The sequence below is a fragment of the Rhagoletis zephyria genome, unplaced genomic scaffold (genome assembly GCF_001687245.7).
Source record: "Rhagoletis zephyria isolate East Lansing unplaced genomic scaffold, Rhagoletis_zephyria_1.1 Rzeph_scaffold_04810, whole genome shotgun sequence".
NCBI classification, from domain to species: domain Eukaryota; kingdom Metazoa; phylum Arthropoda; class Insecta; order Diptera; family Tephritidae; genus Rhagoletis; species Rhagoletis zephyria.
The window spans coordinates 17,517-37,640 of NW_016161893.1; the positions used below are offsets into that span (position 1 = coordinate 17,517).

The window sequence follows — 20,124 nt, forward strand, 5'->3', positions numbered from 1 at the left end:
TGGATCTCTTTGATTGTCTCATTACGTTTGACTTCGACAGTGGTCAGCAATCTGAGATTCTTGCCATCTCCTAAGTAGTTCGGCAGTGTATCCTTTAGATATGCTGCAGAAAGACTCGGTACCATGCAAACGCATTTTGAGTTCATGCTTTGCGAGGCAGTTAGCTTTCAAACCCTTCATGCCCGAAACCCACCACAGTGTTACGCTATTGTGGGCTCCCATTGAGCCTTTTGTCCAGAATTGCATCTAGATACTTCGCCTCTTAGGAGAACTCAATTTCTGTCGCAGCCAAGGTGGATCTGGTCAAGTTGACTTTCCTTCGTATACATATATTCATATGTAGTTTTTCACAATTTTGTAGTTCAAATCAATTTAAATTAAGCGGCAGGCACATTAAGTATACATATTTAAATACATATGTATGTGTATGGATGTACATATTTTATATTGGCAATAATAAGGGTATACATTTGTACTTAAGAATCAGACATATTTAAATGTTTGCGGTCGCCGTTACACGACCAGATTGGTAAAATATTCGCGTAAACAAGGTTGCTAATTGTTTATAGATAGATATTTTTTATTTTTCGCAGATAACTATTATTGTCGCGGTACCTACCAAAATCCAATTTAGCCTATCAATGTTCCAAATGGAAAAAAACCTACCAGTTTTGGTAGGAAAAGTCCGCATGTGGCAACACTGATATGTATGTACATTAGACTATACCAGGAAAAAAAGTGCATCGCACATCCCTGAGTCTAAAGCACTTTTGCAAGTCAATTTAGAAAAAAATACATATATTTTTTTGCCAAACGTAGATGTTGCCTTCTTAAATATTTTTCGTCATAGATGCGGCATTTACAGTCGGATCTTGGAGTTTCAAATTTTAATTTTCTTGCCTCGAGAAGAATCTTTTTTTTTGTTCCAAAGTTCATTAACCTCAAGTACCCCGTTCTATTTAGTACTGACCCACCAGATAACAGTTCTTATCACCCTAACGTACCACCCTAATATCGGCAAATGATAGCTCCCAAAATCCAAAAAATTTTAAAAAGAAAGTGTTTCGAACGTTCCAGTGAAAACAAAAAAAAATGTAGGTGTCACCGAAAAATTCAACAAGGTTCTGCAAAAAAAAAAATTCGAAAATGCCTTGCAAAAATAATTTTAACTCAGGGGCGTATNAAATTTTAAAAAGAAAGTGTTTCGAACGTTCCAGTGAAAACAAAAAAAAAATGTAGGTGTCACCGAAAAATTCAACAAGGTTCTGCAAAAAAAAAATTTCGAAAATGCCTTGCAAAAATAATTTTAACTCAGGGGCGTACGCCGATTTTTGTTTATTTGCTGTAACGGTCTAATGTATATATGTATACATTTGTACTGGTATGTGCGTATGAATGCGCTATACATAAATACTTTCACATAAAACAGTTACCTAACGGATTTGGCGGCGAAAAAGAGCGTCAAAGATAAAAATTCGAAAAGGCTGAAATGGAAATGATTGAAATGAAATCGATATTTCTATGAAAAAATGCGAATTCACGCGATTATATGTAGGAGTGAGAAAAATGGGACATGAAGCCATTAAACGTAAAAATTTGAACGGTGAACAAGCATTCTTTTGTAATATTTTATTTATTTCAATTAGTGCAGTTGGTATTTTGTGGATCNAAAGGCTGAAATGGAAATGATTGAAATGAAATCGATATTTCTATGAAAAACTGCGAATTCACGCGAATATATGTAGGAGTGTGAAAAATGGGACATGAAGCCATTAAACGTAAAAATTTGAACGGTGAACAAGCATTATTTTGTAATATTTTATTTATTTCAATTAGTGCAGTTGGTATTTTGGGGATTTTTTTTTTTGTTGTTTGCTTTTGGTTTTGGTTGATTTAGATACAAACATACCTACATACGTACATGCATCGTTTTTTCAATCCTTTATACGATTGAATGACTTTCATGCATATCTGCATTTTTCACCAACTCTAATCGGGATATCTACATAGTGTTATTTTTTGTGTAGTAGATTTTTTTTTATTTTATTTTTTTTACTTACAAGTGAGTACATACAATTGTAAAGCCTTTCAATTACAGTTCATAATTTAGATATTTTGTGCACACCTCAGTAACGATTGACTTTAATTAAAAATTTCATTAAATTTGCATATGTAAGCCGGTTAAAAATCCACATGAATCGAATGCACATTGCAATTGCAATTTGTCAAGCGGCCAACTGTGTAGCCAGCATTTATGTACGGGTATATAACAACAACCGCAATATTAACAGCAAAAACAGTATCCCCAAAAAAAAGTGGCAACATGTAACGAAAATAAGTTCAGCTGTCGTGCGCGAATGCCGGCAGGCATTTTAATTGCTGTACATTGTACGAATGAGAGTGAAGAATTTATATGAAATTTGCATTATCTGCAAAAAAAAGAGGAAAAATTTTAATTGAACATCAGTACTCAAGGCTAAAAGCCGCACGTTGCGTGCACGTCAATTACAAGAGTGTTTAGAAATTTCAAATGAACTTGTGTGTAAAAGTGTAAGAGCTATAAAACGAAAAGTTAAACTAAAAAAATTATATTTAAAAAATTTACACTTTTGTAAAAACATAATTTCTCCAGATAATAAAAACCATTTTTATTAAAAAAAATCATTAGAAGAAACTTGAATAATGCCTTATTTCCACAGATAAGGCAACATTTTTATGATATAATTGGACATTAAAAATGCCGGTATCATTACAGACTAACAGTACTGTTCTGGCAACTCTCTTTCAACTCACTAAAATCTTTCGAGCTACATATGTCTATCTTGAAAATTCTTTTCTGACCTTCAAAAGAATAATTGAAAAATCTGCTAACGATGAGGTCTAAGCGTTATACTGTTTGTCTTGAGCAATAACTTTTTTTTTAAATAACTTAAATTAAAAATTATATATTTTTCTTGTTAAAACAATTAAATGTAAAAACCAAAAGAAAAAAATTTTAATTAAGAAAAATATAAATTAAGAAAAAATTTAATTTAAAATTTTTAAAATAAGTTTCTAAAAATATAATGATATTAAAAAATATATTCTTTTAAAATATAAAAAAAAATCTAAAGATTAAAAGAAAATTTAATTTAAAATAACAATAATAATAATAAATAATGAAAAATAAAAAAATATGACCTAAAAATTTAATGAAATGAAATAATGTGTGGCTTTTTAAAATAATATAATCTAAAAATTAAGAGAAAAAACATAACAAATAAAAGTTTCATAAACGTAAAAAGGCGAATTTTTATACGTAGATACTAGTTGCTAAAAATTATAGGTCATTAAAAAATATATATTTTTTTAAACAATAAAATCTAAAAACTAAAAGAAAATTTAAGTGAGACAAATTTAATCCAAAAAAGAAAAAGTAAAAAGAAAATTCTAAGTATTAAATAACCTTTAAAAAATTATTTTCAAAGTATTAAAATTAAAATAAAACAAGTAAGAAAGTCTAAGTTCGGGCGGAGCCGAACATTAAATACCCGGCGCAAGTATTAAAGATATGTTTTCCACCTTGCCGAAAGCTACCGCTATCAATTTTGATTAAATAAGCGTCCTTAAATTTCGAAATATTGCAGTTTCAAGCATTTCTGAAATTTATTGTTATTTGAAAAGCGGCCGTAATTTAAGACCGATTTCAACAATTTTCAACGGTTTGCTTTTATGTGGCAAGCACAATAACCATACCGAGTTTGGTACAAATTGCTAGAACGGTTAGCGAGATACATATATGTAATCACAAGTGGGCGGTGCCACGCCCATTTTCCAAAATTTTATCATAAACGTATTTCTTGGTAAAGAATTGTTGCAACCATCAATTTTGAATAAATTAGCTTTGATATTTACTGATTTATCGAAGATTTTGTATTTCTCGAAATTACCGTTATATGGAATGTGGGCGTGGTTATTGTCCGATTTTAAAAAGTTTCGGCCATTTGGTATGCTGTACCAGGACCAACAACTGTGCCAAGTTTGGAAGAAATTTGTGCAGCGGTTACCAAGATATACACATGTAACCATAAGTGGGCGTGGCTACGCCCATTTGCCAAAATTTTAAAATATTCTTATTTTTCGTCTAAAACTCATTGTAAATATCAATTTTGAGTGAATAATCTTCAGTAGTTACTAAAATATCGCAGTTTTCGTATTTCTTAAAATTACCGTTATATGGGAGGTAGGCGTGGTTATTATCCGATTTCGCCGTGGTTATTGTCCGATTTCGCCCATTTTCAATACCATCCGTCCTAAACCCAAAAGAAGTTCAATTCAATTTTTACTCGAGTTATCGTGTGCACAGACGGACGGACAGACAGTCACCGCTTAATCGATTTCTCTTTTCATTCTGATCATTTATGTATACATTTGTCTATATCTATCTCGATTCGTTTTGCCTGTTACAAACAACCGTTATGTGAACAAAGTTATAATACCCTTGTGCACAAGTGCGCTCGGGTATAAAAAGATACGTTTTTTGAAAATTAAATCTAAAAATTTGGCTAAAAAATACTAATAAAAACTAAATCAATTTCAAAAAATTAAAAGGATTTTAAAAATATGCCCATAGTAATTTCTTTTTAAAATAATAAAAGCTAACAATTAAAAGAGCAATAAATTAAAAAAGAAAAAACAATTAAAAAAAAAATAAGAAAAAATATTTCGATGGTCGAGTACGCGAAACTCGGATACTTCCAATGACTCGCCAGTGCTTTGCTCATTCGGCCATTGCAGCTGTTGAAGCAGCGCAAACAAAATTATGTACAAGTGCTTTTTGTCAAACGAACTTTTCACCATGAAAGTGGGCAAAGGAGCTTTTTTGGTAAGTCTTTCGCGTCAGACTAAAAAAAATAAATCTTTTAAACCCCCTGGCGTACTGTACTGTCTTTCAATTGTCAAATACAAAAGACTTTCAACTATCTTAGCCATAATTTCCCTGTAAGTCTGTTTCCCACATGTCCTTTTTCAAATGGTACACGCTTCTTAGCTAGTTTTCACATCTCAAAATCATTTACAGTGGAAAAAAAGTGGTAACGAACTTTGAATTTTTCATTTAAATAAAATTCCTTATACAACCAAAAAAAACAAAAAGAAACAAAANGAACTTTGAATTTTTCATTTAAATAAAATTCCTTATACAACCAAAAAAAATAAAAGAAACAAAGTGCAGAAATTAAGCAAAATCTGGTAAACTAAGACTAATAACTACAGTTTTGTTATTTCTTTCATCCGCCCTCCATCTCTTCATCATACTCACATCATTCATTGTGCCACGTGAAACGTGTACAAAGCTTGTTGCCTTTAGTATTGCCGGTTTTTGGGCGCGCGCCGCTACCAACACCAACATTTGTTGATAATGTGTGTGTGCATTAGTCCAGTCGTTATTGAAGACAGCTTGAGCTACGTTGATGCTCTGAAAAATATGTTAGTAAAAGAGAAACAAGTTAAACAATGCAAGTGTACATTTCTTCTCACATATTTAATTATACATATCCTAATTCCAAAAAGGCCCTAGCCAACAATTTTTTTTTATTTTACAGGAGAAGCAAAAAAACATTATAAAAAGAGTATGAAAAACAGGTAGGGCTTTTTAAAAAGTGACATGTAACGCCGTTGTTTTTGGAACCAGCATTTTAAAATTTTTATTGAAGGTATATTTTTATATATCCTAGCAAAATCTGTGAAAAACGCAGTTTCGAAAAAAGTGTTGCTTAGGGCCTTCGTGAATTAAGGTAACAATATTTTTAGCATTTGCATGTGGAATAATTCAAAGCATAACTAAATAATTTGCATTTCTTTGCATTGGCTAGAAACAGTTGCGGCTTAATGGCGGTAGTAGTTTGGCCACATAGAGCCGCTTTCCAGCTTCTCAAATCCCATAGTCTTAGGACTACACTTGCAGCGTATTTCATGCGTACACTGAGAAACAAATCAACCAAAAATTTGTAAATATTACCAAATTGAAGCTTAAAAAGGAATCAAAGTGATTTTTGGTTAATTTTTACAATGCCTTGGTTGATATTTTCAACAACGATGTGGTTATATTCACAACATTTTTGTTTACATTAAAAAAATTTCGTTTAAATGCGCTTATATTCTGCACTTCACAGATGCTTTTTTTGTAATTAATAAAAACCAAAGATAGAAAGGAAAAAATAAAAATTATGTGCTGCCGCTGACGACATTCGAATCGCAACCTGCTGGAAGCCAACAAATATCAGCAAGCACCTCTGCACGTTCAGATACAGTCAGACATACGATTTTTTTCCAACTTGAATCACATTTCTTATAATCGGTGTATAATTTCTGTGGGTAGGATATTTAGAGTCGTGTTCATTGCTACAGTAGATGTTGTGCGCAGAGCATTACCAATGCGAATAGCACAGGTACTATTGACACCAAATCATCATAAATAGTCCAACTTTCAACTTCCTTCAATTTAATTTTCATGATGTCAGAAAGCGTCTACCCCCTGGCAACGTACAACAAGAATAGAACTTCCAAACACAAGAAGGAAATAAAAGTGACCTGCATTTTCTAAGTGAAAATTAAAGATTTCTTTTCTTATTTATAAAAAAATTCAATATATTTAAATAACGGCATGAATGACAGGAAAATTCCCGAAATTTTACCAGAGTGCAAGGAGACTTACGGAAGGTTTCAGGCGACCTACTGACCGATGTACAGAACGTGCTTAAATTTTTGAGGGAACACTTTTCCACCCTACTGAATGGTAGCAGCACTGAAAGTTTATAACTGACTATGACGTGGTACGAATAGCAATTACGCGACAGAAAAGCAACAAAGCTGCTGGAGCTGACAGCCTGCCAGCTGAGATATTCAAGTACGGCGACGAGGAGCTGATAAGAGGCATGCNCGTGGTACGAATAGCAATTACGCGACAGAAAAGCAACAAAGCTGCTGGAGGTGACAGCCTGCCAGGTGGGATATTCAAGTACGGCGACGAGGAGCTGATAAGAGGCATGCATCAACTCATATGCAGAGTGTTGTCAGATGAACGCATGCCCAACGATTGGAATTTAAGTGTTCTCTGCCCAATCCACAAAAAAGGCGACCCCGCCAAGAAGAAGAAGAAGAAGAAGAAGAAGAAGAAGAATTGGGCATAACAATAAGCCGATTTTAACCATTTTACAGATTAAATTTTCTCTGTTTAAAACTAAGCTACAAACCGAATTTTATGTATATTTTCCAATCTATAAGATCTTCACAGATTTCTCCATTCCCATGCAAAATTACCACAGATAACAAATTACAGCAAAAACGAAATAGATATTGTACTTTTTGCCATATTTTATATGGGGGAGGGGGGCCTTCTACTGTGCGTCGCCTTCTTTACCAGTAACTGCGCACTGTTCACCTGCCGTTTCTAACCTCAGCTATCGCTTACTTAGAAACTTAAAATTATACCGACATATTTTATATTTATACTTAAACAATTTATTTCATTTGAATATCAACGCATTTAAGATTTTTCAATTTATTTCATTAAGCATTGGGTATGAGCAAATAAATCAACCCCCACTTACCTTCATCGACTGACACTTCATTGCGTAAGTGGGCGTATTCACTAAATGGTCTACCTCACAAAGCAATGCAACCTTACATACATATATGTACATATTTACATACTATGTAGTAGGAGCTGTTGGCATCATCAACTTACTTCAGCATATAGGTGGTCAAATTAAAATGTCATTAGCGCGAATGCAATGGCCCAACGCCTAATCAATTGAATTACTATTTGCAAGCAATATAAATAAACGTGCTGAAACTTCCCGGTAGGAAAAGAGGAGTTCAGAAAGTATGGAACTTGTATTAGTATTAGTAGTGTTGAAGATGCATTTATTTTTCAAATATATATACTTATTACTGGATTCCAAAGTTGATGCTTGGTTGAAAAGATAATTTTAGGTACCGTATATCTATCTCAGATCCTTCTATCCTTGACCTACGAAGTTCAAATATTTACATGAACTCATAAAATTAAAAATTTTGGGTAAGTGATACATGATCCTTGGAAGCGTAGCGATTAAATAATAAACAGAAAAGTTAAAATGCCTTGAAATTTCTCTTTAAACTGAAGTTAAATATTGGTATTGCTAGATAACTCATACGCCATGGCGCGCGGGGCAAAGTAGAATGGCTTAGTAATAGAGATGTGCGCAGGATATCGGGTCCCACGGTACTAATTTCAAAACGGTCGGCATGTTCGGCATCGAGAAGGTCTTTAAAAATGTTTCCAAAATCCTTTTTCGATATCCCAATAAAACCTGCAAACCCCGCAAATTCAGAAAATCTTATGAAATAAGAATTTTTTTATGTTTAATTAACACAAAAGCGAACAGCAAGCAAAGCAAAAAAATAATCGGAAGATTATAGATTTTTCATTATTTAAAACCAGAGCTTCGAAGAAAAGTGTTTTTTTTTTCATCGCACCGAGCTCCGCTCTTGCTCCACTCCCGCTCCCAATAAAAAACTTGTTTATATATTTATTTACATATATATAACCGACAAAACCGTAGGCCACATTTTTTTTTGAAAATTTTCATTTTGATACAGGAATGCTTCTAGATATGTGCATACAAAAGAAAGCTAAAAAAATTTCCAAGTTATTTATATATAATGCAAATTTATTTAATACGGTTTTTTTCAATGGCAAAAAAATAATAATTTAAGTAAGTTTATTAACTGGACATTTTTTTTTAATTTCTATTGAGCTTGAGGCCGTTACTGAAATTTTTTTGAAAAAACATCAATAAAATAAATCGTTATTGGGCCAGAAATAACAAAAACAAAATATTCAAAATTTTTTTTAAGGAGCTAAGGAGCAATTTAATTTGTTTAGCTCTTTGCTCCAGCTCCGCTCCAGCTAAAATCCTTTGCTCCTTAGATCCCTGCTCATTTGCTCCGCTCCGCTCCGTATACCTGTTTTAAACCAATTTGAAAGACATGTGAAATAAACTTACTGATAGACTTCGTTACCCAGGTGACCCGCGGTACAATTCCGAAAAACGTCGGGATGTGCGGGTTCGGGACTTAAAAATTTAATTTCGGAATGGGTGGGATAGGGATTGAAATTTTTCCGTGGTCATCTCTACTAGGTAAAGTAAGCTATCAATCTAAAAAAGGTAATTGCAAAGTGTTCTCTAACGAATGGGGACCGAGCCGGTCTAAAGTATGTAGATGTTCACCTTCTAAAGGAAGCCGAATCAGTAAGGTTTGTAACTCTAGCCATTTCATAAAAAATAACAAGTAAGTGGGGTCTTCGGCTTTGCTAAATGCTTCATATCTTAAGTGAACAATATAAAATTTAACTCCAACCTACTACTGCAATTTCTAATCAATTATTTGGAAGCCACACATTTATACAAACTTAATTTTTACTGTCACCTTATTATTTTTGATAAGCGAATAGGAGGAAAATTGGTTTACTTTAAATACTTAGATGTCGTACAAATGAACAGAAACGGCCAGAATCATTCAGGCGAATACAGTGCCGCACAAGAAGAAGAGGACTTGGGTCGGGCTAATATATGTTTGACGGCACTCATATGTATCTGAACAATCGGTGGTATGATTAATACAATGTCATAAAGACAACCGCTTACCGACTTGGGTCGGGCTAATATATGTTTGACGGCACTTCATATGTATCTGAACAATCGGTGGTATGATTAATACAATGTCATAAAGACAACCGCTTACCAAATTTCAGTTATGACTATTTTCGTATGCCTTTTAACGGGTCTCCTTTTTTTAATGGTACTCATGTTCTTTAAGAGAATAAAAAGGGGTATAGATCAGAAAGAAGTTTCCTAGAAGGCCCCTCCATTTCTAATTTTGCCGACTGAATATTTTTCATATTGTCCTAAGATCTAAGTATGTGGTAGGATAGTTAATGCGTGTGAACATTTAAGTGAAAAGGTGATTAGCACCCACGAAACGAAAACACTGTATTCATTCCCAGCAATTTGTAAAATGCATAATTAATACCTACATACATCAACCCATTTTTTGTTTACCCTTTCAATCAAATATCGGTTTCTCCATGGGTTTTTATTTTAATTGAAATATTCGCACTGAACAAACAAATGCTATTTAAGAGCCCTTCAACTAAATTTGCATGCATATTTATTTTTAAAACCTACCGCCTACTACAACTAGCTTTCAAGTTGTAAAACTACTTTGAGTTCGAAAACGTTTTTCTTAACAAGTGATTTGTGCATTTCATTGTGAGTACTGTGTATGCATTTATAATATGGACCTGGCTGAAGGGTTAGGGAAGCTTTTCATGGAAACAGAAATACTGCTTAGAATCAAGCGCACAGTGATTTTTTAAATGTCATACAACTAATGACTTATATCGCCAACAACAACTTCTGGCCAACAAACTACTGGACTCGGGAAATTCAGTATGATGACGAAACGGTCACAACAGCTTTTCAAGAAAATGTTCACTAAGTCTTGTAGCGGTCACATATTCTAGATAGGCGTAGATATTGCTCTAGTTTAGCAAATCAACAAGGTAATGAGTACGGTAAATTTGTTTAGTATTTCGACAAGCTTCTCTTCCAATTTATGGTGTGCGATTTGATATTGTTACACAAATAGAGGCGCCGACAGGTTTGCGTCGACTATGTACTCGATTGTATGTATTACTAGAAGTGCCAGTTACTTTTGAAATTCGATCGAGTTTTTAGTAATTTTTAAGCAATTTGGTTAAATCAAAGTTTACGTAATGGTTTAAAGTTTCTCTATAGACCATATTTTTGGCAACAAATTGCCGAAGAATGGAGTACTCTCTTACTAAGTTTGAGACCCTAAACACTCTCCTGGAATGCCTGGATGCAGAAACAAAAACAAAAACACATGAAGCAAAATAAAATGCATTAACATAAAATCTTTTCTCAAGTGAAATGTTCTTATAACGGCATCTTTTCTGCCGGAAAAAATTACCTTTTCACACCTCTGTGCCCTCTTCGCACAAGTACTAGAAAGAATGCGCAATTAGATTCATGTCTAGTCTAACCTTATTCTTTGTCTTAGTCTTCGTCTTCGTATTCGACTTAGTTTTCTTACTTTATTCTCGGGTCTACTGCGCACTCACTTATCACAACACTGCATCTAGCTCTAAACACTATAATTTTTCGAATAGGTTCCAGGGGTAGGCATGGGTGTCCTATCCAGCTTTCCTTTCTCTGTGAAACGGCCTCACACTCCAGGAGGACGTGCAATTATGTCTCTTAGCTTCCAATGACCCGTAAAAATACCTGTAGTAAATCTTATCTTTGGGGATGCTTATGACGAGCCTGTATCTCTTTTGCTTGTACACACCTATTAAGCTTCTAGCTTGACGAAGAACCATGTTTTTTCACCAAGGCAGTTCCCTCAATTTGGTATTCTCCTTTCATAGAGTTTATTTTATTATCTTAGGACATACCGCAAGGAAGGGCTCAGAACATATTGGGGTCCAGACAGCAGCCCTTCTGGCTAACTGATTGGCTTTCTAATTAACAGGTATTTTCAACTAAAACGAAGGCGTTTATAACAAATATTCATGAAATATTATGGCTTGACAAAGCATTAGCCTATTCAGATAAAGTCAAAACTAGATTAGGTGAGACACACCAGCGCACTGAGGCCCATCACTGAGCCCATTGTGATACCACAAGGAATCTCACTAACACCTCCCCAACCAAACCATAGTGTAGAGTTGGCAAACTTAGTCCGCTTCTTCCCAGTGGGGAACATTCTTATGGTAGGTGCCTTGCTTATTAAGGCTGTTCCTCATCACTGCAGCTCCTTCGGAAGTTGTTGAATGGCACCTCAGGCACTCCACGTGCCTGCCTTGAGTGATGTAAGCGGTCAGCAGATCCGTAACTAAAGAGATTCTTTCCCCCTAAGCATTAGGAGTTTCCTCTTCTTTTCTTTTCACATCAAATTTTGGCCACATATTCGGGTAAAAATAACTCACTACTCGACCAATCTTATTCCTTTCATTACAAATAAGTATCCTCGCTAAATCTCAGTGAAGGAGATTTATTTCTTGAAATAAAATACAAATCTTAATCNCTGCAGCTCCTTCGGAAGTTGTTGAATGGCACCTCAGGCACTCCACGTGCCTGCCTTGAGTGATGTAAGCGGTCAGCAGATCCGTAACTAAAGAGATTCTTTCCCCCTAAGCATTAGGAGTTTCCTCTTCTTTTCTTTTCACATCAAATTTTGGCCACATATTCGGGTAAAAATAACTCACTACTCGACCAATCTTATTCCTTTCATTACAAATAAGTATCCTCGCTAAATCTCAGTGAAGGAGATTTATTTCTTGAAATCAAATATTAATCTCAGAGGGAAACCAAAATAATGCGCGAATTTTTATATCTCTCCGAGAGAGGTGACTGCGCTATATGATAAGTATCCGAGCAAAACCAATATGGTTTTTCGGTTAAGAGTTATTTTCGAACCCTGCTAAATAGTCATAACTAGTGCCGAAATGGCCTAAGTTATCCCTGAACTATACCAGAAAGGTCCAATTACAGATTTTCTCCTCTGTTACACAAGAATCAGTTACACATTTTCTGTANCAAATATTAATCTCAGAGGGAAACCAAAATAATGCGCGAATTTTTATATCTCTCCGAGAGAGGTGACTGCGCTATATGATAAGTATCCGAGCAAAACCAATATGGTTTTTCGGTTAAGAGTTATTTTCGAACCCTGCCAAAGAGTCATAACTAGTGCCGAAATGGCCTAAGTTATCCCTGAACTATACCAGAAAGGTCCAATTACAGATTTCCTCCTCTGTTACACAAGAATCAGTTACACATTTTCTGCTAGGTTCGGGGAAATTTTACCATACCGAGAGCTGAAATGTGCTACATATCAAAAATATCAGGCAAACTTTGCTTTTTATTTTTGCAAAAAAATAGGCTTCATTTATTTAAAAAAGTGAGGTTTTTAAGTCATTACGCTATCCAACTCTGCATACAATGAGAAAGGATAAAATACGTTAACTTCGAAAAACTCGAACACTTTCGNGCTTCATTTATTTAAAAAAGTGAGGTTTTTAAGTCATTACGCTATCCAACACTGCATAAAATGAGAAAGGATTATAATATACATTAACTTCGAAAAACTCGAACCCTTGCACTTGCAGACTACCAAAAATTCTGCAGAATCTTCGTCATGGCTACTATTTTTCGCTTCGAAGAATTTCTAACGCTCCCCAGCTTCTTTTTCCACAATTGTGGTGCTGATCTTTGGGGCCCCAGTGGCGGACTGATGCGTCGTATTGTTTTATTCTTTGCCACAACTAACTTATTAATAACTCTCATGGCCGAATTTTACTATGGCGCTATGAAAATCAAAACGGATCTTATCGAGGCAACTATGGCTCTAACATTCGTCGCTTTTGACCTGGTCTCCTTTGGGAAATACTACTATATGGTCATCGAAAAAAACAAAATGGACGAATTTTTGAATCGTTTGTTTGCTATTTTTCCGCGCACCCGTACGCAGCAAGAAGACATATGCCTGAAGTATTATATTAAATACAATTCGCTTGTAATGCGAGGCTATACAGGTCTTTTTATTGTGGCCATATCCACCTATAATGTTTATGCATTGTTGAAACAATTTATTCATACAAATATCCAGCACAAGCATGATCTCGAACCAACTGCGCCCTATAATGCCTACTATCCGTGGGATTGGCAGCACCATTGGAGCTATTATGTGGTTTATCTGTCGCAGAGTTTCGCCGGTTGGCATGCAGTAAGCGCGCAAGTAGCGCTCGATTTACTACTCTGCGCAACGGCAACACAGCTAATAATGCACTACGATCACATTGCACGCACCCTGGAGAAGTGCAAACCGAAATTTGCTGAGGCACGTGAAAATAATAAGGGACCCCATTTGGCGAGAGTGGCTATGGAGTTGCGTCTATTTGATGAGGATAAGCGGTACATTTCCGATATCGTTGCTTACCATGTGGAGGTGTTGAGGTGAGTGTTGAGTGCCTAGGTATCCACTAGGTTGGTCCAAAAATGCATGTGGTAAATGTAAATTACAAGGAATTTTAATGCTCTCACCCACTAGGGTCGTTATATATCAAAAAAATGTATCCCAGTTGCGTTTTTTTTACGAAAAAAAATATTTCAAGTTCGCTCAAAGTTTCAAAGCGCTTGCCACTAATCGGAGGAGAATCTCGGCGAAACACTAACATATCAAAGAATAATACTCAATTTTTTATTTAATTATTTTTTTATTTTAACGATCCCATATAAAATAATCCCAGGGTTCAGAGCATTAATATTCTGGTCTTACTTTCTTTGGGCCACCCTAGGGTCCACATAATTATCAAATTATCACTCGTTTACAGTTGTTACTGTTTCATTTACACTCAAGGCTATCTGATTTAATGAACGATTTCTTTGGTGTATCACTTTTTATCAACTTGTTCACCTCGTCGGCAATTATTTGTTTTCTCGGATTTCAAATTACCGTCAGTCGAGAACTCGACTTTACTATTAAACTGGCAGTTTTCTTCGCAGTCACTTTAATGCAAGTATTTCTAATCTGTCATTTTGCACAACAACTAATCGATTCGGTGAGTCTGTTTCTTAGACTGAAAGTCTGAAAGCATTTTTTCCGCCACTTATCATCTACTTACCTCTAATTGCACAGAGCACAAATGTTGCGAAAGCTGTACAATTCCATGAATGGACTCAAGCTGAAGTGCGTTATCAAAAAATGCTTGTGCTGATAACTGCGCGTGCTCAGAGGCCAGCATACTTGAACGCGACCAGTTTATGGCCCATATCTCGGGAAACCATTACCGATGTAAGTGCTAAGGTATTATTTATCTATGACCAATATATCTTTAAATAGATTTTTTCTTGTTCTCTTTCTCTTCTTATGCAGATTATGAAACTGTCTTATAAAATTTTTGCACTAATAAGGACTATGTATTATGATTGAATCAAAAATGCAATTAGTTGGCTCAAAAGCATGTATGCACATACATATATAAACAAAACTCTCGAGTTTTTGGTCGAAAATAGTGGCACACTTATCTTGGACAATGCATTATCTTTAGCTTTGCACAAAGAATACGATTCAACCGCGAAATTGTATTTAAATGAAAACTTAAAAAAGATAGCGAAAAAAGTCAAAACAATACGTGCTCATATATCCGTAGTTTTGTATGTAACGTATACGTCCCGTAGCATCATACGCGGTTATATAAAATATTTACTCGCACGCTTATACCAATCTTTGAAAAAGGTTAAAAAACATTATTACGATTCCGTTCAAAATTTTTTTCAAATTTTTTAAAAATATTTTTATGCAAAATTTTTAAGCTTAAACCGTTTTGTCATTTGAGGGGATTTTTTCAAAAGAAAAAATTTAAGAAACTATTTTTACTCATAAAAAACTTCGTTTTTTAAATCATAATATTTTTCCGAAATATGTCAGTGGACGTCTTAAAAAATAATAGGTTTTTTAATACCAATGAAAACACAGCACTTATTTTTTTTTTTTGTATGGAGAGTGTTGCAGTCTAATGTATATTAATTTCATCATGTATATAACAATTTTAGAATTTCGAGCATGCCAATAAAAAATTTTAAATTGTATTTTTCTCTCAAATCATAGATCTTATAATCAATATATTTTTTTTTCATTTGGTGGCACATTAAGTTTATTGCTCTAGATTGGCTCATTTTGGCAAGAACATTTTCACTATTAAAACTGCCATTTTGAAGAACTTATCTTAAAATTTTAAAATTAAAAATCGTTAAATTTCAAAATCTAAAAATAGCTGCGGCACGCTTCCATTTTTTTTTAATTTGGTGGCGCACTCTTAAAACTTCACTGATATGCTGTATTTAATAGTAACTTTGATTGCGTGTAATATGAACATTCTCTTTGAAAACTTTCCAAAGTTATTTAAAAAAAGAGTAATGATTTTTTTTTTGGTGACAATGTAAAACTTGTAGTTTCGCTGCTTCTTCGCCTAAATAAACACTTTGAAGCTAAAATTGTTCAAATACTTGATTTATTTCTTTATTCGTCTTGTTTCTGGAACTCTCTTGATTGAGATAAATGCAAGAAGAATGCTTGTGAGAGAGGTGATGAACTGAAAAAACAACTCGTGAGATTTGGTCATATGTACATATGTATATATATGTGATACGCGATGAAGGGGGTGAGACTGAAAAAATCGTTAATTTGATTTTTTTAAAGGACCACCCTTAATGTACATGTACAGTACATACGCAAATATGTATGCACTATATCTCGTATAGATGCAGTTCGTAGTAGAATATTCGTAGTAATGTAGATAAAACACGATATGCACAGTAGTAATTTTAAACTAATTATTTTAGCTGTAAAAAATAAAGAAAGCACAGCAAAAATTTTTTCATTTTCAGGATTGAATTTATAAGTATTGCTGGCGATGTTGCTTCGCCAGAAATTTTGTTGGTGTTTGTTGACTTTTCCGTCAGGATTAGCGTGTAAGCGATGGCTGAAACTTATTTTTTTACTACTTTGACGTGGCTGCCGGCAGCACACTTAGACCCTTCTTCGAGCCTGTTGTGGGATTACTTGGAATCTCGATACCGCAACCCGCCGTCATCGGCACACTTTTACACCGCCAAATTATCCTCCTTGTTCGTGTCACTGATGAATCGCATCAGTCATGTTGCGTCGGTATTTGAAACCTCCCTAAGGTAGGACAGCAACGAGGAATCCAGATAATGCAGCCTGCTTCCACACAGTGCAGGGCAGTCATACTGTATCACCTATTGAGATAGGCGGCTGTCCAGCGGAATCTTTGAGTAGAACGTGAAAGTGCTCAGCGCTTTGATAGCAGTCTGGCTATGACTAGAAATGAAGGTGTCACTTCCCATCATTTCGGTTCCAAGATTCTCAGCAATCTCATGGAGATGAGAGCTGAAACTTCAGCTTGCAATACGCTTCAGTAGTTTGGTAACCTAAACTAGATTTTTAGAGGAGGGTTTCGTGAGAAAGCGCTTCCTCCTACTTTACTGTGGAGTTTCGAGCCATGTGTAGAGATATCAATACTATCGAGTGAAGTGTTAAAATCTTCTTTGAACTCCTCCCTGCTTGGGATTCGTGGGCTAAAATTGCTTTCCATAACCGACAGTAGCCCGAGGTTGAATGCAGGCTACCATGCGATTACTCTATATAGGAGGATTTGTCTAAAGACTGCTATTAATATGCACCGAAAAATCCGGATACTGAGGCTCCATTTCTTGCCTATGACCCTTTTGCAAGTATAGAAGGCTACAGAAGCCATCTCATAACGTTAGACTATACTCTCGTTCCGGTTCAGCTTCTTATCTAAAACAACGACTTAGAAATTTGGTCTTGGTAGCAAGGCTTAACCGGGCGCCGTTTAGTATATGGAGTTGACGAATTCGTACAATCACTTTGCCACTATTCACGCATGCCCCAACATATCGCTTAGGTCTCCAAATTTCCAGTACTCACGCACCTCAGTCCACTAATCGCCAGCTCAGGGCACTGACAAAGTAAGAGCGTTACTTATTCAGGCCTNGCAATCACTTTGTCACTATTCCCGCATGCCGAACATATCGCTTAGGTCTCCAAATTTCCAGTACTCACGCACCTCAGTCCACTCATCGCCAGCTCAGGGCACTGACAAAGTAAGAGCGTTACTTATTCAGGCCTTTAGCTTTTCTTTTCTAAATTACAGGCCTAAATGACAACCTAAGCCACAACGGTGGAATTAGGAGATTGAAAAATAGAGAAGAAAGGTGAAGGGGTTTTTGTTTTAAGTTCAGAAGCGGAATGATTGTAGGGAATGTTGTGTAAGCGATAAAGCTCAGTTATCTCAATACAAGATGATGATTTCAGGATTAGTAGTCATTGTCTCGGCAGCATAAAAGACAGTTGTCGAAATAATAAAACCTTCAACAAATTCGAAGTATCTTCTCTGTGTTTTCGCTATTTCCTTAGTTTGAATCTGCTTTTGCCACACTTCTACTCACCGCATCCAATAGCAACTGCCCATAGTGGCAAATCAAATAAATTTGTGTCAAAGACGAGAAGAAGAATAACAACAGCTTAACCTTGTAATCCGGTTCAGTGTCCATTGTCATTTGAAAGCCGATAAAGCAAATTACAAAAGATGAAGCCATAAAGTTGACCAGTAGTGGCACACCAAATACCTCGTTCATAAAGTTTGATAGGCTAGAAGACCATTGGAAATTAGGAAAGTAGCAGAAAGTAATTTATTACAACATACCTCAAAATATTCGAGTGATAGGCAATTAAGTCACCTAGAAATCGCATATCCTCAATATAAGCAGCTCTTTTCATCTCCCATTGACTGCTTGCTTGCACGAGCTTAACCTGCTGCTGCCGATTTACACAACAACTAGTACCCCATTTCGGTTGATACTGCTCAATTTTAAGCGCCACATACTCATAATGCATTACCATTTGGGTTGCCATTGCGCAGAGCACCAAATCGCTAGCAATTTGTCCGGCTGCCGCATGATAGGCGGCAAAGCTTTGAGAAACATAAAGCAAATAGTAACTCCAGTGATCGTGCCAATTCCAGGGTATGTAACTTTCGTAGGGTAGCGACTTTTCTATACTGCGCATGTGCAGCCAACAGTCATACAATTCACGATGCAGCCACGGATAGAGATTGTAGGTGCAGATGAGCATCATAACTATAAGCGAAAAAATACTCATTACAATGGAGCTTTGACGCAAATGCCGAGACACATCCATTGACTGCTGTTGGCTTGCCTTGCGTGGAAAAATGGCGTCCATTTGGATTAAGAAGCGCGTTAATTCTTGTTTCTTTCGCCACATGTAGTACAATTTGATAAAACCGACAAGTACAAAGCCAGCGTAGGAGAGTGTCATAGTTGCTTGTACGATATTCTTGCCGAAAATCATCAATGCCAAAATTACTTCAGAGATTAGCCAAATATTAACATTTATTATGCACAAATAGAATAAAGCTTGTTGCAGTAGACCGCCATGTGTGCCCCATAAATCGATGCCGACACTGCGGTAAAGGAAGTTCGGTAGGCGTAGAAAGCTTTCGAAGCGTATGGTGTCTGGCATTTTTCCAAACTGCTATGAGTATAATTTTCAAAGGAAAGTACATTTATCTCAACAACTTTTTTTACTGTGGTTTTATGCAACGAAATACATACATACAGAAATGCTGGCTAACCATAAGAGGTCTCGCATAGACAAAGGTAATATCCATAGTGCTGCCAGATTAGGTTATGTTAGGTAAGGTTAAATTATCAAGCTTTCTCCGTAGATGGAGGTCCACTTAGACACGATTAAGCTGTTCGTTGAGATGGCCTTAAGATAGGAGAGGGAAAAGGACGCAGGAGTATGGAAAGAGGGGGAAGTTAAGGGGACCTATGGCATCTTGTAAGAGAAACGCTCCGTGCTCCGTGATCCTTTCCACCTCATCATTATCCCTGCAGCTGGCGCAGTAAGGGTTATAGATGATGTTCAGCCTTAAGGAATGCTTACCTATCGCGCAATGACCTTTTAACACTTCCACCAATAGCGGAAGACGTAATTTGCTTAGCCTGAAGAGGTTCCCAAACCGCCTCCGGTATACACGTGGCCAGACGTATTTTCCCACCATGCATTCCAAAGTCTTCGCCCAGCGCTCGCTGAGCTGTCTAAATGCACATCTCTCCAGAAGCAGACCACACGAGGTCAGGGAAATGCCCAGACCTTCTCTATTCGAAAGTAAATAATTCCTCAACGGTTCCCTGTCTTGCCAGCTCATCGGCCATGCTGTTTCGAGTCGTTTTGCTGTGACCTGGAAACCAATTAATTCTAATAGCGAAGTAATCCGATACGGTCGATAATGAATTCAGACACTCCTTGTTACAGTAGAGGTCTTTTAGAATACCGGAGTGCCCATAGAGGCGAACTAGGAGGCCACCCCACTTAGCCTTACTGCGGCTCACGCAGCGGCAACCCTGCCAGCTATATCTGTAGGCACAACATTTAACATGGCGT

General features: G+C 36.0%; 1 protein-coding gene across 1 annotated transcript; it reads right to left on the minus strand.

The window, feature by feature from the left end:
* Positions 1-2,372: 2,372 nt before the first annotated feature.
* On the minus strand, positions 2,373-19,197 carry LOC108371234 (odorant receptor 85b-like). The gene is made up of 4 exons (XM_017626741.1): positions 18,362-19,197; positions 18,105-18,306; positions 5,300-5,455; positions 2,373-2,429 (listed from the first exon to the last, which is right to left on the minus strand). Exons 1-4 carry the CDS (start codon positions 19,195-19,197, stop codon positions 2,373-2,375), a joined length of 1,251 nt encoding a protein of 416 aa, XP_017482230.1.
* Between the last annotated feature and the right edge of the window lie 927 nt (positions 19,198-20,124).

Coding starts and splice junctions, on each gene's coding strand:
- LOC108371234 (XM_017626741.1), bottom strand. CDS start 19,197: ATGCCAGACACCATACGCTTCGAAAGCTTTCTACGCCTACCGAACTTC. Junction 18,307..18,361: donor TATCACTCGAATATTTTGAG/GTATGTTGTAAT, acceptor ATGGTCTTCTAG/CCTATCAAACTTTATGAACG. Junction 5,456..18,104: donor GGCAGTTGCTATTGGATGCG/GTGAGTAGAAGT, acceptor CATATTTTTCAG/AGCATCAACGTAGCTCAAGC.